Source organism: Simochromis diagramma, unplaced genomic scaffold (assembly GCF_900408965.1).
Source record: "Simochromis diagramma unplaced genomic scaffold, fSimDia1.1 OVJJ01000097.1, whole genome shotgun sequence".
Lineage (NCBI taxonomy): Eukaryota > Metazoa > Chordata > Actinopteri > Cichliformes > Cichlidae > Simochromis > Simochromis diagramma.
In genome coordinates, this window is record NW_024387319.1 from 301,737 (window position 1) to 327,792 (window position 26,056).

Consider the following 26,056-nt stretch of genomic DNA (forward strand, 5'->3'; position numbering starts at 1 on the left):
AATGTATTATTATTATTAGTAGTAGTAGTATTAGCTTAAAAAAAAACCACCCTAGAGGGACGTTGTTAGCTGGCAGTTTTTTCAATGTTGAAATTTCCACATTCCGACACTTCAAATGCTTCAGGAGCTTTCCGCTCAACATCAGCACCACAGAAATACACAAATACATCCGTAGACTCCAGACAGAACTGGCAATGTGTTTTCGTGACTTTCAGGTGTATGGACCAATGTTTTCTTCCCTGATCAAAGCAGAAAGCTTTAATGAGCAGCTGGATTTGTCTCGCTTTAACTGGCTGGACATCGAAATGCAGCTGATTGAACTGAAAAGCTCGACTCTGTGGGGGTCAAAGTTTGCAGAACAACGAACGCAGCTGGAATCCACAGCTGTGCGTGTTCATGGAGCTGCCTTTTCACCTGCTGGACGTCACTACCTGACAAGTTTAACTGTCTTCAGAACATTGCAGAGGCCTCATTGACAGCATTTGGCTCTACATGTCTGTGTGAGCAGATTTTCTCTCAGACGAAGTGTCCTCAGGTAGCCGTCTGAATGCTGGACACTTGGAGACTTGTGTCTCAGAGTGGGAGACCAGAGATCACATTAACATGTGTATCCCTGTATTAACAAAAATGCCATATTGGCCCAGTTTATGTTTCCTATCATTGCTGTGAGGAGACCATAAATAGCATTTGCATTTTCTGTTGTACAGTTGATTTGTTGTTATCAAGTTCTTGTTTGCACTGATCATCATAAAGGTTGCTGACCCCTGACCTGTGCTCTGTCAAGGCCTGGAGATCTATCTGTGCTTTGGCAGACTGGGCCCATTTGACGTCCTCCTTGGCTCCTGTTATGAACGGTCCTTACTTCTTGCCTGGAGGGCTGGTTAACCTGGGTGATTTGTTTAGAAGCCGGACTCTGCTCTCCTTGCAGCAGCTGCAACGATATTTCGGCCTTCAGAATGTGGAATTTTCTGGGTAACTGCAACTGAGGCACTTTATAATTAATGACACCACTCTAATGATGGACCCTACTAGGTCTGCAGTGGTGGATGCTTTGTCCTCCCTGCAGTCTGGGAAGTCCATTAGCTCATTTTATGAAGTCCTTAACTCCGGTTCAGCCCCTTACTTCCTGGCTGTAAAACAGGCTCAGGAAAGACACCTAGGACATCTATAACTGTTTAAGACTGGCAGAAGATTTGGGTCTGTGCCTCCAAGATATCTGCCTGTAACTGAGCTCAATTGATTCAGTAAAAAATTGCACATAACACCCGCTTTAAAAAGTAAAATCGATGTAAACTCTTCCCCATTGTGCTGGAAGTGTAATGTGGAGGAGGGACTTTATGCATCGTCTTTGGTCCTGTGTGAAAATTCAAAAGATTGGGTTTGATGTTGCTAAGGTGCTTTCAGATATTTTCAATTTCCAAGTGTTCCTTTGTATGTGCCTCTGAATTTTGTATATCCTGAGCAAGGTTTTAGTTCCCATATTCTTTTTCTTTTGTCTCTATTACTATGAGAAAAATCCTAATACAAGTAGAAAGAAAGATTGTTTGAATCCGAAATCATGGCTCAAAGTACTTGTTGTGAGACAAGTTCTTTATTTTGACACCAAACTGTTTAATAAGAACTTTACACATAATTCATCAAATATAACTAATGCTTTAACAGTATCAGGATTTTATAATACAAACTTCAAATCTACAGGAAAAACAGCGGCAGAACATGTGGATTAAAATGCATTAACTTAAAAAACCCAATAACAACATGTGGACTTCAAGCACAAAGTCATAGTAGTTATTGTTTGAAAGCCGGTTGATAGATTTAGTTCATTTTGGAAGCTTTCAGAGCAAATGGTGTGAAATTATTTGAGGCTTTGAAAGAAAAGGATTTAAGAGCAGGGATTACCAAAGCAGAAGAATAAATATGAAAAACGATTAAAATGTAACTGAAGTAATACATAAAATGAATACATAGAAAAAGCAAGTAGTATTTGGAAAAGAGGAAGAAAATTAAAATGAAAAAGAACTGATGTATATATCCAAATGGGCAGTTTTGATACAATTTTGGTAAAACACATTCCTATAACTTCTATAATGTAGCAAAAGGTACAACTACTAAACACTACGGTTTCCTAAGGGAAGAAATATTAAAATGTATCAGGGATGAAAACTTAGAACATTAAAATTCCCTCAAGTGAAAATAAACTTCATGTACATATCTATACTTACAGCTTCATTAATTTAACATTCACTGCAGGTCCAGAAATCAGAGCTACCTCATCAGATCCAAGGGTGACATCAGCTGACACTCTTTACAGGAGACTCCACCTGAACTCTGTGGAGCCTGATCTCAAGGTGTTTAAGTCTGACCCTGAAACCAGAAGAGGATCTTTCTGTCTCGTCAGATTCATTGTGATCCAGTGATTTCAGTCCTGCATGATCACGCTGATGTTTGCGCAGAGCAGATAATGAAGTGAATGATTTTGCACATTGGTAACAGTGAAACTGTTTATTTGCAGCGTGGGCTCGTTTGTGTCTGGAGTATGAAGTGAAATTCTTGAAGCTCTTGTCACACTGGTCACAGCTAAATGTCTCTTTCATGTGTGTACGTTCATGTTGGTTACGACTAGCTGAATATGAAAAGCTTCTGTCACAGTGTCTGCACTTGTATGGTGTCTCTCCTGTGTGGATTCGTTTATGCTGCTTAAGGTCACTTGCAGTGAAGAAAGATGACCCACACTGGTCACAGACATGCTTTTTAACCCCACTATGGAAGAGTTCGTGTTTTTTTAAATCACTTAATGTGGTGAAGCCTCTCCCACATTCTTTGCAGTAGTTCATTTTGTCTCCAGTGTGTCTACGTCGATGTTGATTTAGACTCTGTCGATTACTGAAAGTATTTCCACAAAGGTCACAGCGAAACGCTTTCCCACCACCACAGTGACGACAGGGTTGAGAACTGGATCCATCTGTGCCGCTCTGCTTCTAAACAAAGACACAAACACAGTGTAAGTCGGGGAACTCCTTCAACATTTTTATCCTGAACGTTGCCTGAAATAAAGAGCATCTCTGCCAACATCCAGTAACATTTTACTGTTTACATTATAACACTCAACTTAACAGGCGAAAATGACTCTCCATTTTTCCATCTAGTTCATTTAATATACAAACAATCATATCTAAACAACAAGTTACATCATATTCTTCACAAGTACATATGAAAAGTTCCAATCCAATCGGTCTCACTCCCAATTTGAAGCAAAAATAATTGTTTTTAGTTAGTAAAGAACATAATAAGTCATCTAACACTGACCAGATTGTAGCAGTCATAAATTTGGAAGAAAGGGTAGACTGTGACTACAGAAAAGTAATTATTTAGTGTTTTTATGATCATGGAAGAAAAAAATAATAACTGAAACTAAAATCTGATGAACCTCACAACACTAACTTTAATTGCAGTAGAATAACTAACAAAACAAAGATCCAAGATGGCGCCGAGTATGGCAGCCTTGTCGCGAGCTACCCCAAGCAACAGCTTTTTTCTGTGTTTAATTTTACTTTTCCTTCATTTTTTCGCGAGTAGCACATGTCTCCTTGTGTACGACCGACAAACCTTACTGGACATAAAAGACGGTCTTTCTTATAACTTTCCGGAGTTCAAGTTTTGCAACACGGACGCTCCGTTTGCAGACCCCCCATTCATCTCACCTGAGACGCCTTTGTTCTCTGGTCCTGGAGGCCACAAATGCCGACGCAGAGGGAGAAGATCTGGCGTTCTGGTTCGACTGAGACGGCGCACTAACAGACCACCGTTACCCAGTTTATTACTGGCTAATGTGCAGTCTCTGGAGAACAAGCTGTGCGAGCTTCGGGCACGGATCTCATTCCAGCGAGAGATGCGGGACTGCTGCGTGATCTGCCTCACAGAAACCTGGCTATCGGACAAGGTACCGGACTCCGCAATACAACTACCGGGGTTCTCCGTGCATCGCGCGGACAGGTCACAGGATCTTACTGGGAAAAGCAGAGGCGGTGGTGTATGTTTCATGATCAACAACAGCTGGTGTGATTATGTGAACGTGCACCCGGTCAAATCCTTCTGCTCACCGGACCTGGAGTACCTGATGATTAAGTGCCGGCCATTCTGGCTACCGAGGGAATTTACAGCAGTGATTATTACGGCTGTTTACATTCCCCCACAAGCCGACACTGACCGAGCACTCAGGGAACTGTACAGCGCGATCAGCAGCGAGGAAACCGCACACCCAGAGGCGGCGTTTATCACAGCCGGAGACTTTAATAAGGGAAACCTGAAGAAAGTCTCACCCAAACTCCACCAACACATCCATTTTAACACTCGTGGAGATCGGCTACTCGACCACTGCTACACCTCTTTCCGGGATGCGTACAAAGCCCTCCCCCGCGCCCCATTCGGCCAATCAGATCACCGCTCCATCCTGCTCCTGCCCGCCTACAGGCAGAAGCTGAAACAGGAAGCTCCAACCCGGAGGGCGGTGCACTGTTGGACGGACCAATCGGAGTCTGCGCTGCGGGACTGTTTTGATCATGCGGACTGGGAAATGTTTCACGTGGCTGCTAGGGACATTGATGAATACACAGACTCAGTCTGCGGATTTATCAGGAAATGCGTGGAAGATGTCGTCCCATCCAGAACAGTTAAATCCTTCCCAAATCAAAAACCCTGGATTAACGGAGATGTTCGCGCGGCATGGAGCACCGCCTTTGCCTCCGCGAACACATCGGACTACAAACACGCACATTACCAACTCCGGAAGACGATCAAAGCAGCCAAACGTGAGTACAGGGACAGGGTGGAGCAACAGTTTGACAACCCGCGGAGTATGTGGCAGGGACTAAAGACGATCACAGACTTTAGAGGGAAAACCAGCACACCGCAGACCACGGCCTCTATGTGTGAGGATCTAAACGTATTCTACACTAGATTCGACACAGCGAACACCATGAGACCGGACAGTGTGCGCACCGCGGATGACGTCAGTGCGCACACTGTGTCTGAGGAGGATGTGCGGAGGTGCTTCAGGAAGGTGAACGCGCGCAAAGCTACTGGTCCGGACGGGATTCCCGGCCGCGTCCTCAAGTCATGCGCGGCTCAGCTGGCTGGAGTGTTCACGCACATCTTCAACCTTTCCCTCTCTCTGTCTGTAGTCCCAGCCTGCTTCAAAATGGCCACCGTCGTCCCTGTACCCAAATCCTCCACCATCTCCTCATTGAACGACTGGCGACCTGTAGCCCTGACCCCCATCGTAAGCAAATGCTTCGAGAAGCTGGTCAGGGACTTCATCTGCTCTGCACTACCCGACTCACTGGACCCTCTACAGTTCGCATACCGCCACAACAGGTGAACTGATGATGCCATAGCCCTGACACTACACACTGCCCTGTCACACCTGGAGAAGAGAGACACGTATGTGAGGATGCTGTTTGTAGATTACAGCTCAGCATTCAATACCATCGTTCCCTCGAAGCTGGACAGGAAACTGCAGGATCTAGGACTGAGCAGCTCCCTCTGCAGCTGGATCCTTAGCTTCCTGTCTGACAGACGCCAAGTGGTCAGACTGGGCAGCATCACCTCATCCCCCATCACACTGAACACTGGTGCTCCACAGGGGTGTGTACTGAGCCCTCTCCTGTACTCACTCTACACCTACGACTGCACGGCCACTAACAACTCCAACATCATTGTGAAGTTTGCGGACGACACTACAGTGGTGGGTCTTATCACCAACAGTGATGAGACAGCTTACAGGGAGGAGGTCAGCGCCCTGACCCACTGGTGTCAGGACGACCATTTCGCCCTCAACGTCGCAAAGACAAAGGAGTTGATAGTGGACTTCCGGAGGTGCAAAGAAGTACACACCCCCATCACCATCAACGGCGCTGCTGTGGAGAGAGTGAGTAGCTTCCGCTTCCTTGGTGTACATCTGGCTGAGGATCTTACGTGGTCAGTACACACAAACAAAACAGTGAAGAAGGCGCAGCAGCGCCTCTTCTTTCTCAGGAGACTGAAAAGATTCGGCATGAGCCCCCGCATCCTCAGGACCTTCTATCACTGTGCCATTGAGAGCATCCTCACTGGATGCATCACCACCTGGTATGTCAACAGCACCTCCTACAACTGCAAAGCTCTCCAGCGAGTAGTGCGGTGCTCTGAACGGATAATTGGAGGTGAGCTTCCCTCCCTCCAGGACATCTACAGGAAGCGCTGCCTGAGGAAAGCGGGGAGGACCATCAAGGACTCCAGTCACCCCAGCCATAAACTGTTCAGACTGCTTCCATCAGGAAGGGGGTTCTGCAGCATCCGGTCCCGTACCAGCAGACTGAGAGACAGCTTCTTCCACCAGGCCGTCAGGCTGCTGAACACGTCATAGACACCTCACCTTCACTACTGGAACTTTAACATTATGCACTCCATACTGTACAGTAATGCCACTGTTTTGCACATGTCTCACTCTGTATATTTTATATATTTTATTTATTGTTTACTCTATTTAATTTGTAAAATATGTGTACACACACACACACACGTAGAAAAATATTTAGTATACACATCCAGAAATGCATATACTATTATATATTGTACATATATTTATTAGTTTCAGATGTAGCCATTCTTGTATTTTGCTTGTTTACATTATTGTATTTTGCACAACTCTGTTGCTTGTGAAGCTCGCACACAAGAATTTCACTCACATGTACTGTACCAGTGTACCTGCACATGTGATGTGACAATAAAAGTGATTTGATTTGATTTGCTAAAACAAATTTAAAGAGCAGAGTTGTTCCAAACAGTCAGGCTTAAAATACAAGATAAAAATATAAATACATACCTCACAGTAACTGCACTTATAGAGTTTCCTTCTGGTGTGGATCTGCTGGTGCCCTTTCAGAGAATGTGGTCCTTTAAAAGTCTTCTCACACAGGTCACATTTATAAGGTCTCTCTTCAGTGTGAGTAAATGTGTGGTGATGTAACTGTGTGGCTGTTGTAAAGACTTTCTCACACTGATCACAGCAGTAAACATCCTGTCCAGTGTGAATCCGCAGGTGTCTTTTTAGGTAACTTATACTACTAAAGGTTTTACCACATTTGTCACAGCTATTTGCCTTAATTCCAGAGTGGGTATCTTGATGACGTCGTAAGTTGCAACTGCGAGCAAACGTTTTACCACACTGATCACAGCTGTGTGCTTTAACTCCGGTGTGGATCAGTTGATGCATTTTTAAGCTTCTAGGATGGGCAAAAGATTTTCCACACAAGTCACAAATGTATGGTTTAACTCCACTGTGGATCAGTTGGTGTTTTTTTAAGTTGTCAGCCTGAGTAAAAGATTTTCCACACAAGTCACAGTAGTGTGCTTTAAATCCACTGTGGACGAGGTTGTGTGTTTTTAAGCTTCCAGCATCGGTAAAAGATTTTCCACACAATTTACATCTGTGTGCTTTAACTCCACTGTGGATGAGTTGGTGTATTCTTAAGGTTCCAGCCCGGGCAAAAGACTTTCCACACAAGTCACAGCTGTATGCTTTAACTCCACTGTGGGTGACTTTGTGTTTTTTCAAGGTTCCAGCCTGGGCAAAAGACTTTCCACACAAGTCACAGCGGTATGCTTTAACTCCACTGTGGATGACTTTGTGTTTTTTCAAGGTTTCAACCAGGGCAAAAGACTTTCCACACAAGTCACAGCTGTATGCTTTAACTCCACTGTGGATGACTTTGTGTTTTTTCAAGGTTCCAGCCTGGGCAAAAGACTTTCCACACAAGTCACAGCGGTATGCTTTAACTCCACTGTGGATGACTTTGTGTTTTTTCAAGGTTCCAGCCCGGGCAAAACACTTTCCACACAAGTCACAGCTGTATGCTTTAACTCCACTGTGGATGACTTTGTGTTTTTTCAAGGTTCCAGCCTGGTAAAAAGACTTTCCACACAAGTCACAGGTGTATGCTTTAACTCCACTGTGGATGACTTTGTGTTTTTTCAAGTTTCCAGCCTGGGCAAAAGACTTTCCACACAAGTCACAGCGGTATGCTTTAACTCCACTGTGGATGACTTTGTGTTTTTTCAAGGTTCCAGCCTGGGCAAAAGACTTTCCACACTCATCACAGCGGTATGCTTTAACTCCACTGTGGATGACTTTGTGTTTTTTCAAGGTTCCAGCCAGGACAAAAGACTTTCCACACAAGTCACAGCTGTATGCTTTAACTCCACTGTGGATGACTTTGTGTTTTTTCAAGGTTCCAGCCTGGGCAAAAGACTTTCCACACTCATCACAGGTGTATTTTTTCTGCCCCTTTTTTCGGTGAGGTTTGTCGGCCTCCTGAGAGCGCTGACTTCTCGCTCCGTGTTGGTCCTGCAGTGACAGAGATACAAACAGAGGCAGTGGAATCAAAGACGTCAACAAACACGTTGTAGGTGTGTTATCACCACATTCTGGAGATAATATCACATTACAAAGAAGTGCTACAATGGGAGTTGTAAGGAAAATGACATAATAAAAGAAGTACTGATCACTGGAGAAAATGACTGTATGAAAAATTGTGAGTTAGCTGATGATATTGTGTGCTGATAAAAACTCTGCCATTGCCGGTCCCAAGGCCGTATGAGAAAGGAGGAGGGTTGGGCATGGGGTTAGCAACCCCGCCTTTTAAAACCTCGATTGCTACGGAAAGGGCAAACAAATCTCATCATCGATTGAACCAGGGCGAAGATGATCGGCAACCCTTGATGACAGCAGTGGAGGAAAGCCCTCAGGTCGTTACCTGCTCGATGGTCGATCAAATTTCGACCCAGAAGAAACTACCCGTTATGGAATATGGAATGTACAGACTCCGTTACAAACTGGTAAATTGGCCCAGCTTTAACATAAATACGACTCGTACCTCCCACCATTCATGGGACCCCATTGATGAATGTAGTTTGGCGAAGTCGGTTCAGGACCAGGTGGACGAAGACCTGGCACCCTCCATGGAGCTTTTTCCAGTCGATATTGGACAAATCTGTGTTACCGAAGTCAAGACAATGATCTGAGTCCTAAAGAGTGGAAAGGCCCCTGGCTTGGATGAGGCCCTCCCCGAAATGTTGAAGCACGGTGGACCCCAGCTGGAATTCGCTCTTACATGACTCCTAAACGCCAGCTGGTCAACATCGCGTGTACCTGATGAAACCAAAGGCGTCATCAAACTTCCGAAGAAAGGCGATTTGGGAGAATGTAACAACTGGTGGGGCATCACGCTACTGTCAGTACCCGGGAAGTTGCTTTGCCTCGTTCTTTCGAATTGGGATTGATATACCTTTAGTAGTCCCACAAGGGGAAATTTCATGATGCGCAGTGGACGATGAGCAGGCTGGAGTGGCCGGTCCTGTGTCGAGCAAATCTTCACTCTCCGCACGATCATTGAACAAACATTGGAATACCAAAGGAAGAGTTCTATCAATTCCATCGATTTCAAGAAGGCTATCCTACGTCACCATGGAGTCCCCCAGCAGTTTGTATATGCCCTTCATGGTCTCTATGCCAACTCCCGCTGCTGCATCCAGACGGCTGATGGCTGAGAAGATTTCTTTGAGATGAATAGTGGCATGGTAAAGCGCTTTGGGTGCCTTGAAAAGCGCTATATAAATCCAATCCATTATTATTATTATTATTATTATTATTATTATTATTAATACTGGCATGCGTACTATCACCTTTCCTCTTCCTTTTATCAAGTGACTTCATCATGCGACGATCAGCTGACCAAGCTGGTATCGGTGTCCCCTGGAAAAAAGGGCGTAATCTCATCGACTTGGACTTTTTTCCAGGCAACATCACCCTGTTGGGCTCGGCTCAGTAAGACCTCCAAGAGTCAACTGCAGCTCTGCAGAGGGAGACCATGAAAGTAGGTTTAAGAATCAGTGCCAAGAAGACCAAGGTACTCCGAGTTGGCTACGCACATGCACACGTTCCTGTCATGATCAACCAACAACGTGCTGAAGAGGTGGAGAATTTCATGTATCTGGTCAGCATCGTCTCAAATGACGGGATCTCTGATCGAGATGTCAACATCAAAGCAGAGAAGGCGGCCGGTGTTCTCTGATGTCTCCAACCTATTTGGAAATTGACCTCCCTGAATGCTAGGCTCAAGATCAAACTATTTAACTCTATCATCTTCCGACTGGCACTCAACAAATGCGATCACTCGAAGCCTGAATATTCTTCAACAACGCGGCCTGCGGTGAATCATGAGAATTTCTTATTGGGACCAGAAGATGAACGAAGAGGTCTCACAAAGAGCAGGCACCCACCCTCTAGCTGATGTTGTTGGTGAAAGGCGCTTCCACTTTGGGGGCCTTATTCATCTTCTACCGCCTTATTGCTCGGCCTAAGTGCTAAGTAAGCAAGTGCTGATAAAATATGCTCTTTGTATTTTCTTGTAACCTCTAAGGTTTTTGTTTGTGAACGTAGATTCTGTGTGTATAGAGGAGCCCAGGATGGAAAAGATAAAGCTGCTGTTAACAACCAGCTGTGCACACAACTTCAGCAACAGTGTAACTGTGATCATTTTTCTCACCTTTTGTGTTGAAGTCATTGTTTCCTCTCTAGTGGCTGAGCTGAGTCCAAAGGGCTGAAATTGTTCCTCTGCTTCTCCACCAGACTTGTTATTTAGCTGGGACATAAAATGTATAGATATGTAATTTATCCCTGACAAATAGAAGCAGAGCAAATAAACAGTACACTGCTCAGTGACAACAATAATTATGAAGCTTTAAGGTGAAACCCCAGAAACAACTATCCTACTTTTCGAGAATAAGACGCATTAAGCGAAACAAAAAAGACTAGTTTATCCCAAGGACAAAACTTTCAATGGGAGCATGATCAGTTACTGAAATAATACCAATGGAGGACCCGACAATTTGACTCACCAGAGAGCGAGACACCAGAAAGTAAAGTGAGGATGGGAAAAGAAAGTATAGTCTCTTTCTTGAGGATACAGGTCTTCATATATATATAGTCTTCATATATCCAACAAGCTCAGCTCCTCTGACACAACGTCCAAAGCAGCATCTACAGGGTGCTTATTTGGTCTAAGACGAGAGGATTAATCAAAAAACACATCCCTGACCTGGTTAAAATCCCCACCAATTACAATATTTATATTTCCAATATTCCGCACTGTGCTACACACTTCATGAAAAAATCGTGGTTGAGGAGAATTGGGGGCATATATGTTGACCAATGTCTGTCAAGTCAAACCGAGTAGGAGGTGGAGAGCCCTGAGGCAAAAAAGTAAAAAAGACAGACTGGAGGGCGGAACTAATCTTGTGTCTGGGTTTCTGTCGGGAAGGAAAAAGAAGGCGAATTGTTGTTGGTCTGCATATGGAAGACTGTTAATGCTTGCATATGGTTAAGAGAAGCTGGTTATAAATACTATTGTTACTGCTCAAGTTCTAATGCAGATTGATTATTTAATTTAGCACTTTAATAGAAAGTAGTATTTCTCAAGGTGTATGTACAATTGTTAGTGAATTACATAATTTGAGCATTTAAAAATACTCAAGTAAATATTGTACTACAAAGCTTGCGCACTGCATTGATGTGTTTAAAAAAGAAAATGTGTTTGGGATTGTTTACAATATTTGCAGATGTGTGATAACAAACATAATTTGTATTTTGGTTTTTTGGTTTGTATTTAAAGGTTTTTCACCTATGGCTGACTATGGCTGACTATGGCCGAAAAGAAGATTAAAGAAAAAGGAAAACAAAAGATATGCCTGGTCATTGAGTGAAATCCAGTTAAACACCTGTGGTAGATGCATCAATCCCTTTCAAGCGGGGAAGCTGCACAAACTTAAAGAACTTGACAATGTCACTTTCTGCCCCTGTAGACATGCATCCAAGACCACCCATCTACTCTCCAGATCCGTATAATGATTGAGTACTTGAAAATCCAAATTTCTTCTAATCAATATAACCACGCCTCTTTTCCTACTGGAAAATGCACTAAGGTAAACTTGGGACACCCAGTCTCTTTTCAACTTTAATGATTCCACCTCATCAAGATGTATCTCTTGAATCAAAGCTATGTCTGTCTTTTACAGTTTCAAATATGTGAGGATTTTAATAGCATTATGACACTCCACGACACTATTTTACATAATTCCATGAAACCACGTGAGCCAAAGTATTTTTGGTGTTCCAAAAGAATTCCAGTTGATTGGTTCAGCAGCCCGTCACTATCACATCAACGGCCCATTTGAGCTGTTATGATGTCGGGGCAGCATGGGTGCAAGCATCTTTTTCTGCTGATGCCCACGATGCCACTCTGTGGTATGGCCCATGTCTCCCGTATCAAAAACCACCATTGCACCACAGTAAATGCTGCGCATCATGTTGTCAGCTTTAATAATAATAATAATAATAATAATAATAATAATGGATTGCATTTATATAGCGCATTTCGGGACCCCTCAAAGCACTTTACAATTCCACTATTCATTTACTCCCACATTCATACACTGGTGAAGGCGAGCTACAGTTGTAGCCACAGCTGCCCTGGGGCAGACTGACTGGCTTTACTGTATCTTAGCCAGTGAAACTGGTCAAGCCACTCTCTTTGAATTGTATACACTTGCCCCACTTTTACTGTCAGCGGGCTCTGGCTCGGAGTCGATCATATGTGGCTCATCATCTAATGCTGTCTCCGAAACAGTGTTAAACATAACCTCAGAGGTTGATGGCTCACTGTCAGAGCACTGGCTATGAATTTCGGATGGATCAGGCCTCAACTTCATGACAAATTTTTAAATCTTTCTTAAAAGATTTTCTCATTACCCACAGCTACATCTACTTCTATCGGGCCTAGGCCACTCACCTCCCTCTATCCGCCTGCACCTACAGGAATATCTGGAACACAGTCAATAAAAGAGGTCCCACCCTTGACTATCTCTGATTGGTTTAGACCATGATATGGGCATAATGTGTGTCTGTTGTTAACCACACTGAGACTTTCAGACTGGGTTTGTTTTTTTTTTCTTGAACGGCTAATCACACCAGCGTGACGCAAGATTTTTTTTGGTTGCACCATTGAGAAATTAGGTCACGACCTCCAGTGCCCTATTCTAAGGATATTATGTGTTTCCTCAGGGATTAATAATTACATTTATTTAAGTTATATCTATTTTCAATGGTGAGCATTTTCAGCAGTCATACATATATGTGAATATGTCACGCAACACATTACTTGTCAAAAAACTGTGTGTGTTAACTGTGTGTGAAGACCAGTGTTGGGAAGGTTACTTTTAAAATGTATTCCATTACGTTACTCAATGACAGAAACATATTCTGAATACTTTGGTGTCAATGGAAAATTGTATTTAGTAGTCAGTATAATCTTTTAGTGATATAAGTTTGCATATGGTAGAGTACTGCATGTAGTTATTTGTATTAGGAAATATTCAACCATGTATACTTAGAGGCATATAATTAATTGTGTGTGATCTCTAACTGGCTGCAAAGGCTTGGTGTGTATTCCACACTAGAATGCACGTGGGTGTGCATTCTAGTGTGGAATACACACCAAGCCTTTGCAGCCTGCATCCTGGGAGCACGAGAGAGGTCATACCTTCTCTTATTGTTTTACGGCAGGATTAACGTAGCTATGTCTGTTTTAGTTTAAGTGCTTCTTTACATATAGATGAACTGCTGGACTTCCTCACCATGTTATTTAGGGTGAGGGGGAGACTACCCTTTCCTGACCAAGGATGTACCTTTTGTGCTTTTATGACCCTTTGATCAGCAGGACACACACACACACACACACACACACACACACACACACACACACACACACACACACACACACACACACACACACACACACACACACACACACACACACACACCACTGAAGTATAAATAAAGACCAGGGCAAAGCTCAGGGCGAGTCTCAGTCTGGAGGCTGCCCTTGCTAGCAAGAAACTCTGTGTGTTTCTCTTCTCTGAGTCTTTACTGAAGAAGTGTTTTAGAATATTTTCCCTAACATTTGGATTGCTTAATACATTATCATGCTTTTACTACGTGAATGTAGTATTGCTGTGTGATTTATTACTGTTACTGAAGGTCCGCGGCTCCGAACTGTAGTAAAGGGACCTCTGGCTAATACGTCGGGTTCGTGTCGGACTCGTAGCCGACAAATAGCTTTACTTTGTTGTGTGGGTCAACTTTTCTTGACAGAGAGAGGCGTTGAAAGGCTGCTCCAATGGAACTTATTGTTTCGGAGGAAAACACGAACACGGTGTACAGTCGAGTCTTAATAGCTTACTTACAACTGGGCTCATCAGACTCTCTTTTTGGCTGCAGTGGTTATTATTATATTTACATGCTTCCAGCTCCCGTTTCTGCTCGATGACAGCTTGTACTTTATGACTCTCCTTTTTCTCCCTCCTCTTGCTCACAGATACATAACGTATATGGCAGTCCATTCTCCCTGCAGCACGGACTACACTGCCTATGATGCTACATTCTTTGCCTATGCCTGTAGCATTCTGCCTGTTAGCTTAGCATAACAACAACAACAAAAAGGCGCTCTCTCACCCAGGAAACACACAGTCGCAGAGAGAGCGTCGCCCTGTAACCATGGCAACCGTAACGCTGCCGCCTGGAACAACAGAACAAACAAAACCCAAACAGGCCTGACCCGCGACAATATGAAACAGGAAAGTACCGCCGTGTAATCCATTTATTTCAACAAAGTAACTGTATTCTAAATACCACCTTTTTAAACGGTAACTGTAACAGAATACAGTTACTCATATTTTGTATTTTAAATACGTAACGGCGGTACATGTATTCCGTTACTCCCCAACACTGCTGAAGACACATTTGATATTTCTCCTAGTATTTAGGTATGAACACAAAGGCGATAGGCAGACAGCAAAGATGAAAATCCGCTCAAGGAGACTTCAAAGTTACGTAGATTATACTGCAGAAATATGAACAGGTAGAAACAGGTAAAGTGATCGTTTTTTATCGGATTCGGTCGTGGAAGAGATTGTTCAAGCCATGTTTCCGAAGTAACAAAGAGCCGACAGATGGCCGGGAATGCAGCCATTTGAAGACCAAATATAACATCCCAGAACACTCCAGCTCACATGTTAGTCTGCTCCATGCATTTCCACAAAGGTCAATCTGCTGTTGTAGTTATTACGTAATTTTTCATAACATAATTGTTGATTTAAGTTACAAATAAGTCTTTATTTTAATTGAATTTGTTGTGCTATGCTGCTTTGTTCGCGGTGGCTTTGCAGGCTAATGTTTGTTGTGTTTTGTAGGAAAACCAGCCTACAAAATGCAGGAATGCGATCCAGACTGGCGCCCTCTATCAACCTGGGTCAGACAGAGTTTAAAGCTGCTACCACAGCCAGATTTGATCGGTTAAGACAGAGAGCGAGATCAAAACAGCCACGAAAAGTCCTGCATATATGTGCCCATGTGTTGTATTGAAGCAATCAAGTGATGATTAACTGTTTTCCAGTAAGTTGTTTTGCAATGTTGTTGTTGTTGTTTTTTGTTGCATTGTTGCATTGTTTTTCACCGAAGCAGCTAATAAAGCACAATGGATTTTTACAATTTTGCATCTTTCCTGTAAGATTCTATAATAGAATGAAACAATAATGCCAGTTATAAATAAAGATAATAACTGAATGAATTACGATTAAATTTTATTTCTATTAGATCTGAAATGTTGTGTAACACTACAACCTGAAACAACAATTAGATCGCGTTGGCCTGTACAGGAGATAAAGGACAAGAATTTAACAACAGCTGTGAAACGGAATAGTCCAAATCACCAAAGTAAACTGGACCTGGGCTTGTTGCAGGGATCTGAAGTCACTAAACATTTTGTGAGTGTATGCACTCACACTTAGGACCATATAATAGTAAATATGTGCGTGATGAAAGCTGGGCAGCACGCTAACGTCCGTACTCCACTCTGTATGCTTATATGGGTCTGACCCTTTCACTCCTCTGATTTTTCCTCGTTCTTTGTTTTGCCTTTTCGTCAACTCTGTCTTTGTACGGACCTGCCGTGGTCTCCGTCGTGTTGTAGATGACTGATTTTGGGGCAAATAAAATGCAAGTAGGGATTAAAACCGCAGAATTAATGATTACCGGTGCTGGAAATGCAATACCACTCGTAACTACAATGCAATGCACGAAAGCCACGTGGTCTGTCAATCTCTATTCACTCAGCTTTCGCTGTGAGTTCTATGCTAGCTGAGCGTTAGCATGCCGTCTGTGCAAATGCTTGCAAAGAGCTAAAGTTGTGTTAGCAGCGTTATGTGTTGTTTCTATCCTGGAGGACGTTTCCCGTCTACCATCGCGCTCTCGTTCTTTAGTTCAATAACAACTAGTAATGTCAATGTCCACGCTGTAGACCGCGCCACCATTTTTCAACACACGAACTGAAAACAGCTGAATACAGCGCGAGTGTAAGAACAGACAGGGGGTAGACGGGCAGACTAACAATTCCAAGGAATTAGACTAAATGATCTCAGTTTCCATCCCTACTAAACACTTACCTTTAGATGAGCCCACAAACAGAGAGAACCTCCGTGATGGAGCCGAAGTCAGCAGACTGACACAGCTATCGATAAAAACAATGCTAGTGGGATAGCCTTACTCTTCTTCTTAGTCTTCTTTTTAGTGTAATGGCATTTTGCAAAAGTGCATTACCGCCACCTACTGGACTGGAATGTGGATCAGGAACTGGAAAAAAAACGCATCCTTACTATTAAATCCATTCTAATCACAAATTTCAACAACTGACCACAGACCTGAGACAGTTTTTCTGGCTGTTTTTCTAATGTAAAATATCTTTAGCTTCTCAAAATTTGCTTTTAATGTCTTCCTCTCCTGGACATGTGCCTGGCATTCTGACAGTGCATGCTTAACAGATTCAATTTCTTTGCAGTAAGCACTAAGGGTAGGTTTTGATTATCGATTTATCCATTGAAATCGATTCTTGCTTGGATAATGTCATATCGATTCATTAAAATCCTGAATTGATTTTTTAAATATAAATTTATTTTGCCCGAAAAGCCAGAATCTCAGTTTAAACCTCACAAAATTTCAACAACCACCAAACAGCTAAAACAGTAAATGAGAGCAGGAACACGGATTCTGCACAAAGACGTAAACATAAAGCGCGGACCCGCCGATGCATCAGAATCAGTAAAATGTCCCCTTTCTCACATGGACACGGAGCCGCCGTCGGGGCTGAAGCCGACAGATCGCTGACCTCTAGTTAGCACACATTGCCGTTTGGTACTTGTCTGTTTCTTCTCTCTGGTACCTACCCACCCTCTTCCAGTGACCATATTTCTGAATGTTTTATGAATGCTGATATTCCAGTTATCCTGCCACATTCTTGGGACTCTGTATAATTATAATACTTAACTTCAGCTTTGTTTAATGTATCTCCAAATCAAGAGATTATGATTTGAATGACTGTCTTGCCAATACATCTATAAGCTCATCCTCATTCCTTCAGGTTGGTAATTACATGCAATATGTTTCTAATTATTCAAAATCACATATCTGTTGCTGTCTACATAGAGAGAAAGTCATACTTAAAAGAAATTCCTTAACTAATTAACTATTACATTTGCACTCAGTAACCTTCCTGTTCTATAGATTTATAACCAGAATACAACCAACTGGGGAGCAGGTTGACTCTTGAGTTGTTCTAAATGACAAATATTCTTTCAGACTGATGGAAGCATAGTAGGATGTGCATTTATAAATGCCACTGTATCGATACAATGTCTAGAGCAACCTCAACCTCCAAGCAGTTGTAGCTACCTCCATGGCCATATAATACTCGGCAACAGTGCACAACCTGTAGTTGCCAAAACAGTTAGCAATTTGTAGCAGTGCTGCACACCGAAGGCAACCACAGAGTCAGGGAAACTGATGGAGCTGTTTATGTTAGAACAATCACACACAAGATTTAGACTTAGAGATTTTGTGAGGCATACAGCAACATGCGCCAAACCCAGAAAAACATCTCTGGATTAAAAAAAGTGCAATTTGAAATGTTTAGGACCTACTTAGCAGAAAGCAAGTGCATCTTACCTAAGAGTGTATATAAATATGCAATTTTGAGCAATTCTCCTACATGACTCTCAACAGGAGGGATGCATCTATGATAAACAACACATTTAACACCTATGGATTTATTAACTACTAAAAAAATGTGCTAGATGTGAAATGTACATAAAGAACAACCCTCAGAGTCAGGACAGACCCAAAAGGGGAAAGATACCCCGATCAAAAGAACCGTTCAAACATTTAAACATGGATTTCTGTAAAAAGTACACATAAATGGGGGTCTATTTATGAATCAGGTCATCTAACACCTAACAAAACATCTGGGAATAAATGTGAAACGCAGCTGTTCTTACAACCTACAATCAGCAGGCGTAGTAGAAAGACACAATGGCACTTTAAAATCCAAGTATAGGACAAAATCATTTGGAGACAGGAAGGAACTGGTCTGAGTGCCTACTTTTACATGAGAATAACTACATTTGAGATTGTGTATAGTTGACCATATAGACTACCTGAACTAAACTGAGACCATTCTCTAGGGATGGCGAGGATGAAGAAGCAAATTTAGTCCAGTTTAAAAAAAGATGTAGTTAAAGATATCTGTAATTATCTCATGTAATCCCCCTACAGGACCAAGGGGACTCCACTAATCCAGTGAGGCCTGAAGATTGGGTAAGCATCAAGGCCATAAAAAGCAAGACATGGTCGAGCCCCAGGTGGTAGGGACCGTATCAGGTATTGCTAAAAACAAACAACAAAACAACAACAAAAAAAGACAAAACCCAAAGCAGTTATAATAATGGATTGGATTTATATAGCGCTTTTCAAGGCACCCAAACCGCTTTACAATGCCACTATTCATTCACTCACTGGTGGAGGCAAGCTACGGTTGTAGCCTGGGGCAGACTGACAGAAGCGAGGCTGCCATATCGCACCATCAGCCCCTCTGGCCAACACCAGTAGGCGGTAGGGTAAAGTATCTTGCCCAAGGACACAACGACCAGGACAGAGAGCCCGGGTTCGAACTGGCAACCTCCCGGTTATAGATACGCTTCCCAAACCCCCTGAGCCACGGTCGCCCAGTTGAAGTTGCTGAAAGGAAAACCTGGATACACTTATCCCTGTGTAAACCTGCAACAAACCTTAATCCACAGGAAAAAAAGAGTACATTTAGGAATCAGGGAGCGTTACCTCCAAACAGGGAGGATCTGAAAGTCTGGCTATAGTCTGACTTAAATTATACATACCATGGTGGTGCCATAGTATGTATCACTAACAGAATTTATTTCCCCTGTGTAGGGAGCACGCACTGGCTGTCCAAATCTGGGACAAACAGTATCCCACATTCTTTATTTTTATTTCACAAACACTTCTTATAATGACATTTTGGTGATATTAGCTCTTTATACAGTTAAGTTACAGTGGGATACAAATAATATCAGGCTGATCCTGCCACAATTTGTTTCCCTGGTTCAAATCACGGAAGAACAGTATCCCACAGTTGTTTTTGTTTTTAAACCCATTTTGCACAGATGTTTTTTGAAAAATTTCAGTTCTGCTGAGCCAAATAAGACAGGTCAGGGTGAAGAAGTGACAGCCAAAGAAAAGCTTACCACAAAACGGAGAAGTTATGACAAATGAGACTATAAGGCAAAAAGAAAGTGCAGCTTTATGGTTTCATGGACAAAAGAATTTCTGTGGCTGCAATATGATGAGCTAAATAACCAGGGCTGCACATAAGCGGTCCGCAGGTGCGCATTTGCTGTCAAAATAAAAAACACGCACAAGGGTTAGGGTTAAATTTAAAAACTGTACTTTTGAGTTAAAATATGTATTTATAATTTTAATAAATGACAAATTAAAAATGCATGAACATTTTGTTGTATCGAAAAAATATCGAACCGAACCGTGAATTTTGTGTATCGTTGCACCCCTAATAAATATATATATATATATATATATATATATATATATATATACACACACACACACACACACACACACACACACACACATCTCGACAGTTTTGATACAATAGTAGTTTGGTAAAAACACATTCCTATAACTTTTATAATACAGTAAAAAGTACAACTACTAATCACTACTATGTTCTAAGGGAACAAAGATTAAAACGGGTCTCAAACTCAGGGCCCGCATATCGACGGGAAGAATTTTTTTTTAAATTATTATTTAAAAAAAAAAAAAGTAATATGAAGACAATATGAGCAGAGTGTTACAGGCACAGACCTTTAAGAATGTAGCCTCGTGGGTCGTGCAGTCCGTGTTGCAGGGAGAATGTGTGGGGCTGCCCCTCCTGTTGTGTGTGAGCGGGAAAATGACCATGAGAGTCAATGGTTGGTACAGGTGAGAAACGAAGGAAGATGGAAGAGTGTAAAGTGTAAACCACGACAGCCAAAAAGAGTGCCTGACAAGCACATGTTAACAGTCATCTGTACACTGTGTTTGCCCCCTCCAAAACAGTAAAGTTCAGATGATGTTTGCACAGAGCAGATAATGAAGTGAACGTTTTTGCACATTTATTTACAGCTTGGGATCATTTGTGTGTGGAGTCTGAAGTTCTTGTCACACTGGTCACAGCTGAAGTTCAATGTGTGTACGTTCATGAACGTTACGATTACCTGAACACGAGAAGCTTATGTCACAGTGTCTGCACTTGTATGGTGTCTCCTGTGTGGACGCGTTTATGCACTTTAATGTTATCTGCACTGCAGTAATGAAGGTTGACCCACACTGGTCACACACGTGCTTTTTGACCCCACTATGACAGAGTTCATGTTTTTTAATGCACTTGATGTGGTGAAACCTCTCCCACATTCTTTGCAGTAGTTCATTTTGTCTCCAGTGTGTCTACGTTGATGTCTTATTAGGCTCTCTTGATCACTGAAGGTTTTTCCACAAAGGTCACAGTGAAACTCTTTCCCACCACCACAGCGACGACAGGGTTGAGAACTGGATCCATCTGTGTCGCTCTGCTTCTAAACAAAGACACAAACACAGTGTAAGTCAGTCCTTCAACATTTTGATCCTGAACGTTGCCTAATCAGACTTGTTACACTCAGGCTAAAATTCAGGAATAAAATATAAATACATACCTCACTGCACTTGTAGAGTTATTTTCTGGTGTGGACGTGTTGGTGTTTTTCCAGGTGACGTGGAGACTTAAAAGTCTTATCACACAGGTCACATTTATAAGGTCTTTCTTCAGTGTGGGTAAACATGTGGCGCTGTAACTGTGTGGCTGTTGTAAAGTGTTTCCCACACTGATCACAGCAGTAAACATCATTTCCAGTGTGAATCCGTAGGTGAATATTTCGGCTGCCTGGCTGGCTGAAATTTTTTCCACAAATGTCACAGCTGTACGCCTTAATTCCAGAGTGGGTGAGTTGGTGTCTTTTTAAGCTTATAGCCAGGGTAAAAGACTTTCCACACAAGTCACAGCAGTATGCTTTAAATTCACTGTGGATGAGTTGATGTGTTTTTAAGCTTTCAGCCAGGCTAAAAGACTTTCCACACAAGTCACAGCTGTGCGCTTTAACTCCACTGTGGATGAGTTGGTGTCTTTTTAAGTTTGCAGCCAGGGTAAAAGACTTTCCACACAACTCACAGCTGTACGCTTTAACTCCACTGTGGGTAAGTTGATGTGTTTTTAAGTTTCCAGCTAGGTTAAAAGATTTTCCACACAAGTCACAGCTGTGTGCTTTAACTCCACTGTGGATGACTTGGTGTGTTTTTAAATTTTCAGGCAGGGCAAAAGATGTTCCACACAGCTCACAGCTGTGTGCTTTTACTCCACTGTGGATGAGTTTGTGTCTTTTTAAGCTGTCGCCCCGGATAAAATCCTTCCCACACTCATCACAGCTGTAATTTTTCCGTCCCGTTCTTCTGTGAGGTTTGTCGGCCTCCTGAGAGCGCTGACTTCTCGCTCCATGTTGGTCCTGCAGTGACAGAGATACAAACAGAGGCAGTGAGTGAAATGCAGTCGTGGAACAAACTGAAACTCCATTAGTGGAATCAAAGATGTCAACAAGCACGTCGTAGGTGTGTTACCACCACCTTCTGGTGATACTATCACATTACAATGATGTGCTACAATGAGAGTTGGAATTAAAATGACATTATTGAAGAAATATTGATCACGGGAAAAAAATCTATTACTTGATAAAAAATTGTGAGTTCAACTGATGCTATTGTTTCAATGTGTGCTGATTAAATATGATCTTTGTATTTTCTTGTAACTTCTGTGTTGTTTTTCCTCGTAATACTTAGGTCCCCTCCTCGATTCAGAGATGGTCTTTCCCTTTTCACGTAAATGGCCTCCTTGACTCAAACCAGAGTTCCTCCCTGTCCTGCCTGTAGGTTTAAATAGACTTCAGAGTCCTGACCTGACGAAGCAGCTCTTCTGTGTTGTGCCATCCTCTTAGCCAGAGGTTGTTTTACTCTGTTTGTGTCTGGGGACCCGATCCTTGGGGTGGACCAATTTTTGGAGCAGCGTGTTTTGGGGTTTAAAAGCCACCAAGATGTTTTGAAAAAACGAGTCTCTGCGGTTCCGATACTCCTGACACAAATGGGATCAGAACGAGTTTTTACATTGTTGTCCTTCTCACCTGGATCGGCTGGAACTTTCTTTAGGCGCCTTCCCAGTTTTGACAAATGTCCAGCTAGAATAACCACATTTACTCAGGGGCTTCTTGATGGGATATTCTTCTACTTCCTGGCCGTTGTGTCAGTAGGGATGGTGTTTGCTCTGTGTTCATGCTCCAGTGGATGATGAGAGTCAAACCTTAAATGCTGGTCTGTATGCGTAGGTTTAGGGTAAACATCAGCTTTTAGATGTCCCCCATTACTGATAGAAATCTCACAGTCTAAGAAGGCTAACCTGCCACTTTTCATATCCTCCCTGGTGAATTTGATGTGCCGGTGCACCGAGTTAATGTGATGCCTGAAATGTGGTACGTGCCGAGTTTGATTTTCACCCAGGTGTCATCCACATACCTGAACCAATGACTTGGTGGTGACAGATCATCTGAAACTGGAAACGCTACATCAAAATGAACAGAGTCAACTTTTGGGGATTCTGTGGTTTCTGTTTATGAAGTACATTCTGTATGTGTGGAGGAGCCCAGGATGGAAAAGATAAAGCTGCTGTTAACATGCAGCTGTGCACAGTTTCAATAACAGTGTAACTGAGATATTTTTCTCACCTCCTGTGTTGAAGTCATCGTTTCCTCTGTAGTGGCTGAGCTGAGTCCAAAAGGCTGAAACTGTTCCTCTGCTGCTCCACCAGACTCTTCTCCTCCTGTTACTCAGCTGGGACACAAAAGTATAGATATGTATTTTATCCCTGACAAGAAGAAGCAGAGCAAATAAACATTACTACACTCAGTGACAACAATACCTATGAAGCTTCAAGGTGAAACCCCAGAAGCAGCTACAAAAAGAAAGTCATCAGCTGCCTACAAGAACTTGAAAAAAGCCACTGAGCTCCCTGCATACCACCACCTTTACCTGGTGGATGCTGCAACCTGTATATATGAACTTCCATAGATCCACAAAGAAGGAGTCCCACTCAGACTCATTGGTAGCAGCAAAAACACATCACCATCCTAGCTCCCCTTGTGGGTCCACAAACTTACACTTCATCCAGATGAAACCAGAGTGTTCTTTGATGTGGTCTCACTTTTCACTTGTATACCTCCAACCGAGGCAGTGGAGACTGTCAGGAAACAACTACATCAAGACAGCTCCTTAAAACCAGAACCAGCTTCACCCTGATCAGGTCTGCACACTGTTAGACCTCTGCCTTACCACCACATATTTTAAATACAACGAGGGTTTCTACAGACACAAACATGGATGTGCTGGGAGCTCCCCAGTGTGTCCCATTGTAGCCAAACTTTACATGGAGGAAGTGGAAAGAAAGGCTCTTGGTTCTTTAACAGGGACAGCACCGAGCCACACAAGAAGTCCAGTCACTTTCTTTATAAGACGCCTTAATGCCCACTCACATCCTGGGCCATCTGACCTCAGGAAATCACATGATAGGGAGGGGCCAGGTTTCACAATGACCTGGCTGATTGTGACCCACACCCGTTTTCACACCTTGGCTCATGTGATTAGGTAGAGGATCATCAGGGGCTCCTTTTAGGGTTTAAATCTGAGAATCTCCGCCATCTGACCTTAGAACTGAAGAAGCTTCTCGGGTGAGAGGTGAAACGTCTTCAAGCAACTTAAAGAAGTCCAGACGCTTTTCTTTCCAAGTTCCTCAGACTTTCCCCAACCTGCTTTCATCTAACGACTCTGCTTCTGTCTGAAAAACACTCAGAAAGTGAACCAACCACAAACCTAAAGACCCCACTGCACCAACAATGCACACCAACAGCCTGAACAGCTCCTGCTGTGGATTCTACCAACAATGACCTGTTACCCCCCCACCAAGACTTTCAACACCTTCAGCAACCCCCGTGATTATAAAACATGTCCTGGACCTGATCACTACTTCACAGTCTCTGCACCCTCCATGGGTCCTCTCTCCCTACATGAGAGATGTAAATACTCTTTAAGAGACAGAACCCCCAAAAGGCAGCTGGACCAGACTCAGAGTCTCCACCGTAAACCACAAATGGACAAAACTTCTGTTTTCTGTAAACAACAAATAAAAATAAAGTCCAACATTCAATCCACAACACGATAAAAACATTCTTCTTCTCCCAAATCACCAAGAGCTGCACATTAACCACCACAATATATTTTTATTCTCTGTGCTTTCAAATATGAACACTGTTTACTTTCATCTGTTTCATTAGTTTTTGTTAACATCTTCCTGTGCATCACTTTACAGCAGCCACACTCATTGAAATGAGACTTTGTAGGAGTTCACTTCCTCTCATGTGTTCATCCACAGCAGCTGGACAATAAAGTTATTGTGACCCTGATACTGCAGCAGATCGCTCTGACTTCCTGTTATCACTTCAAATAGAAATGAGGCTGTAGAGGTTTGGTGCGGGCAGGAAAACAGCTGCAGGGACAATGAAAAGACTTTTCTGCTCCAACTTCTCCCAGCATGCTGAGCTAATGATTAGTTGGTGTTTTTCTCCAAACACTCTCTCACTCTTCTCTCAACGTGTTCACAATAAACTGTGAACAGACACCGAGGAGAGCAGCAGAAGACCTCATTCAGGAGCTAAACTCAACATGAACTGAACTCACAGTAAAGTTAGCTCGGTGCTTACCTTTAGATGAGCCCACAAACCGAGAGAAACTCCGCGATGAAGCTGGAACTCTTTCCAAACACAGGAAACAGATCAGGGAGCAGAGACCCACGTGGTTCACGCTGATGTCAGCTACGATCCAGGAGACGAGGGTGGGCAGATCGATGCAGATATCGATCAGGACGTTGGTAGTGGTTTATGGTCGATACTGTAGTTTGTTTCTCTCCTCTAAGTTCACTACTTTACTCCCGTTTCATGAAAAAGCAGCTCTCTCTGCTCGACTCCTCTCCTGCACACACACTTTGCTCCGCCCCCTTCTTCCTGCTCTGCCGTGACTTGTTGGTTTCTGGTCACGTGACTTAGTTGCACAGCGTCACTGGCTGTATCACGATTACACGCAGACAAAGTTAATCTAAAGACAAGAACTTTAATGAGCCAATATGGAACCAGGACTGCCAAAATGAATTAATTAAATACACCATTAAATAATTAATTAAATGTGGCAATGATTAATTAAAATCGGAAATAATTAATTATATAAATATTTACGACACATGTAGTTAATTAATTATTGACACATTTAATTAATTATTGACACATTTCATTAATTAATAACACATTTAAATAATTATTGACAGTTTTAATTATTTAATGATTTATTTATTTAATTCATTTTGGCACTTTAGTCCCCTTCATCTCTCTC

At 42.6% G+C, this 26,056-nt stretch overlaps 2 protein-coding genes across 9 annotated transcripts in view; both read right to left on the bottom strand.

Moving 5' to 3' along the window:
• LOC120717279 (zinc finger protein 708-like) overlaps positions 1–26,056 on the bottom strand; it is a 274,392-nt gene that overhangs the window by 229,117 nt on the left and 19,219 nt on the right. The window contains exons 1-4 of one of the 8 annotated variants that reach the window (XR_005692145.1): positions 16,594–17,135; positions 10,584–10,679; positions 9,721–9,890; positions 8,197–8,383 (exon numbers count right to left, since the gene is read on the bottom strand). Coding sequence is in view for 1 of the 8 variants with exons in the window: in XM_040005221.1 (XP_039861155.1) it covers positions 10,584–10,688 (105 nt within the window). In the remaining 7 variants the exon portion in view is untranslated. The other 7 variants (XR_005692143.1, XR_005692148.1, XR_005692141.1 and 4 more) reach the window with 7 other exon arrangements.
• LOC120717252 (zinc finger protein 208-like) lies at positions 1,098–9,537 on the bottom strand. Its single transcript, XM_040005160.1, has 4 exons — positions 9,502–9,537; positions 7,398–8,203; positions 6,863–6,977; positions 1,098–2,978 (listed from the first exon to the last, which is right to left on the bottom strand). Exons 1-4 carry the CDS (start codon positions 9,535–9,537, stop codon positions 2,292–2,294), a joined length of 1,644 nt encoding a protein of 547 aa, XP_039861094.1. The 3' UTR covers positions 1,098–2,291.

Excerpts from the sequence above, each read along its gene's own strand:
- LOC120717252 (XM_040005160.1), bottom strand. The coding sequence starts at position 9,537 with ATGAAGGGCATATACAAACTGCTGGGGGACTCCATG. Across the intron at positions 6,978-7,397 it reads CACAACCTCGTCCACAGTGG|AGAGAGACCTTATAAATGTG; the intron begins ATTTAAAGCACA and ends TACTCACACTGA. Across the intron at positions 2,979-6,862 it reads ATAAGTGCAGTTACTGTGAG|AAGCAGAGCGGCACAGATGG; the intron begins GTATGTATTTAT and ends GTCTTTGTTTAG.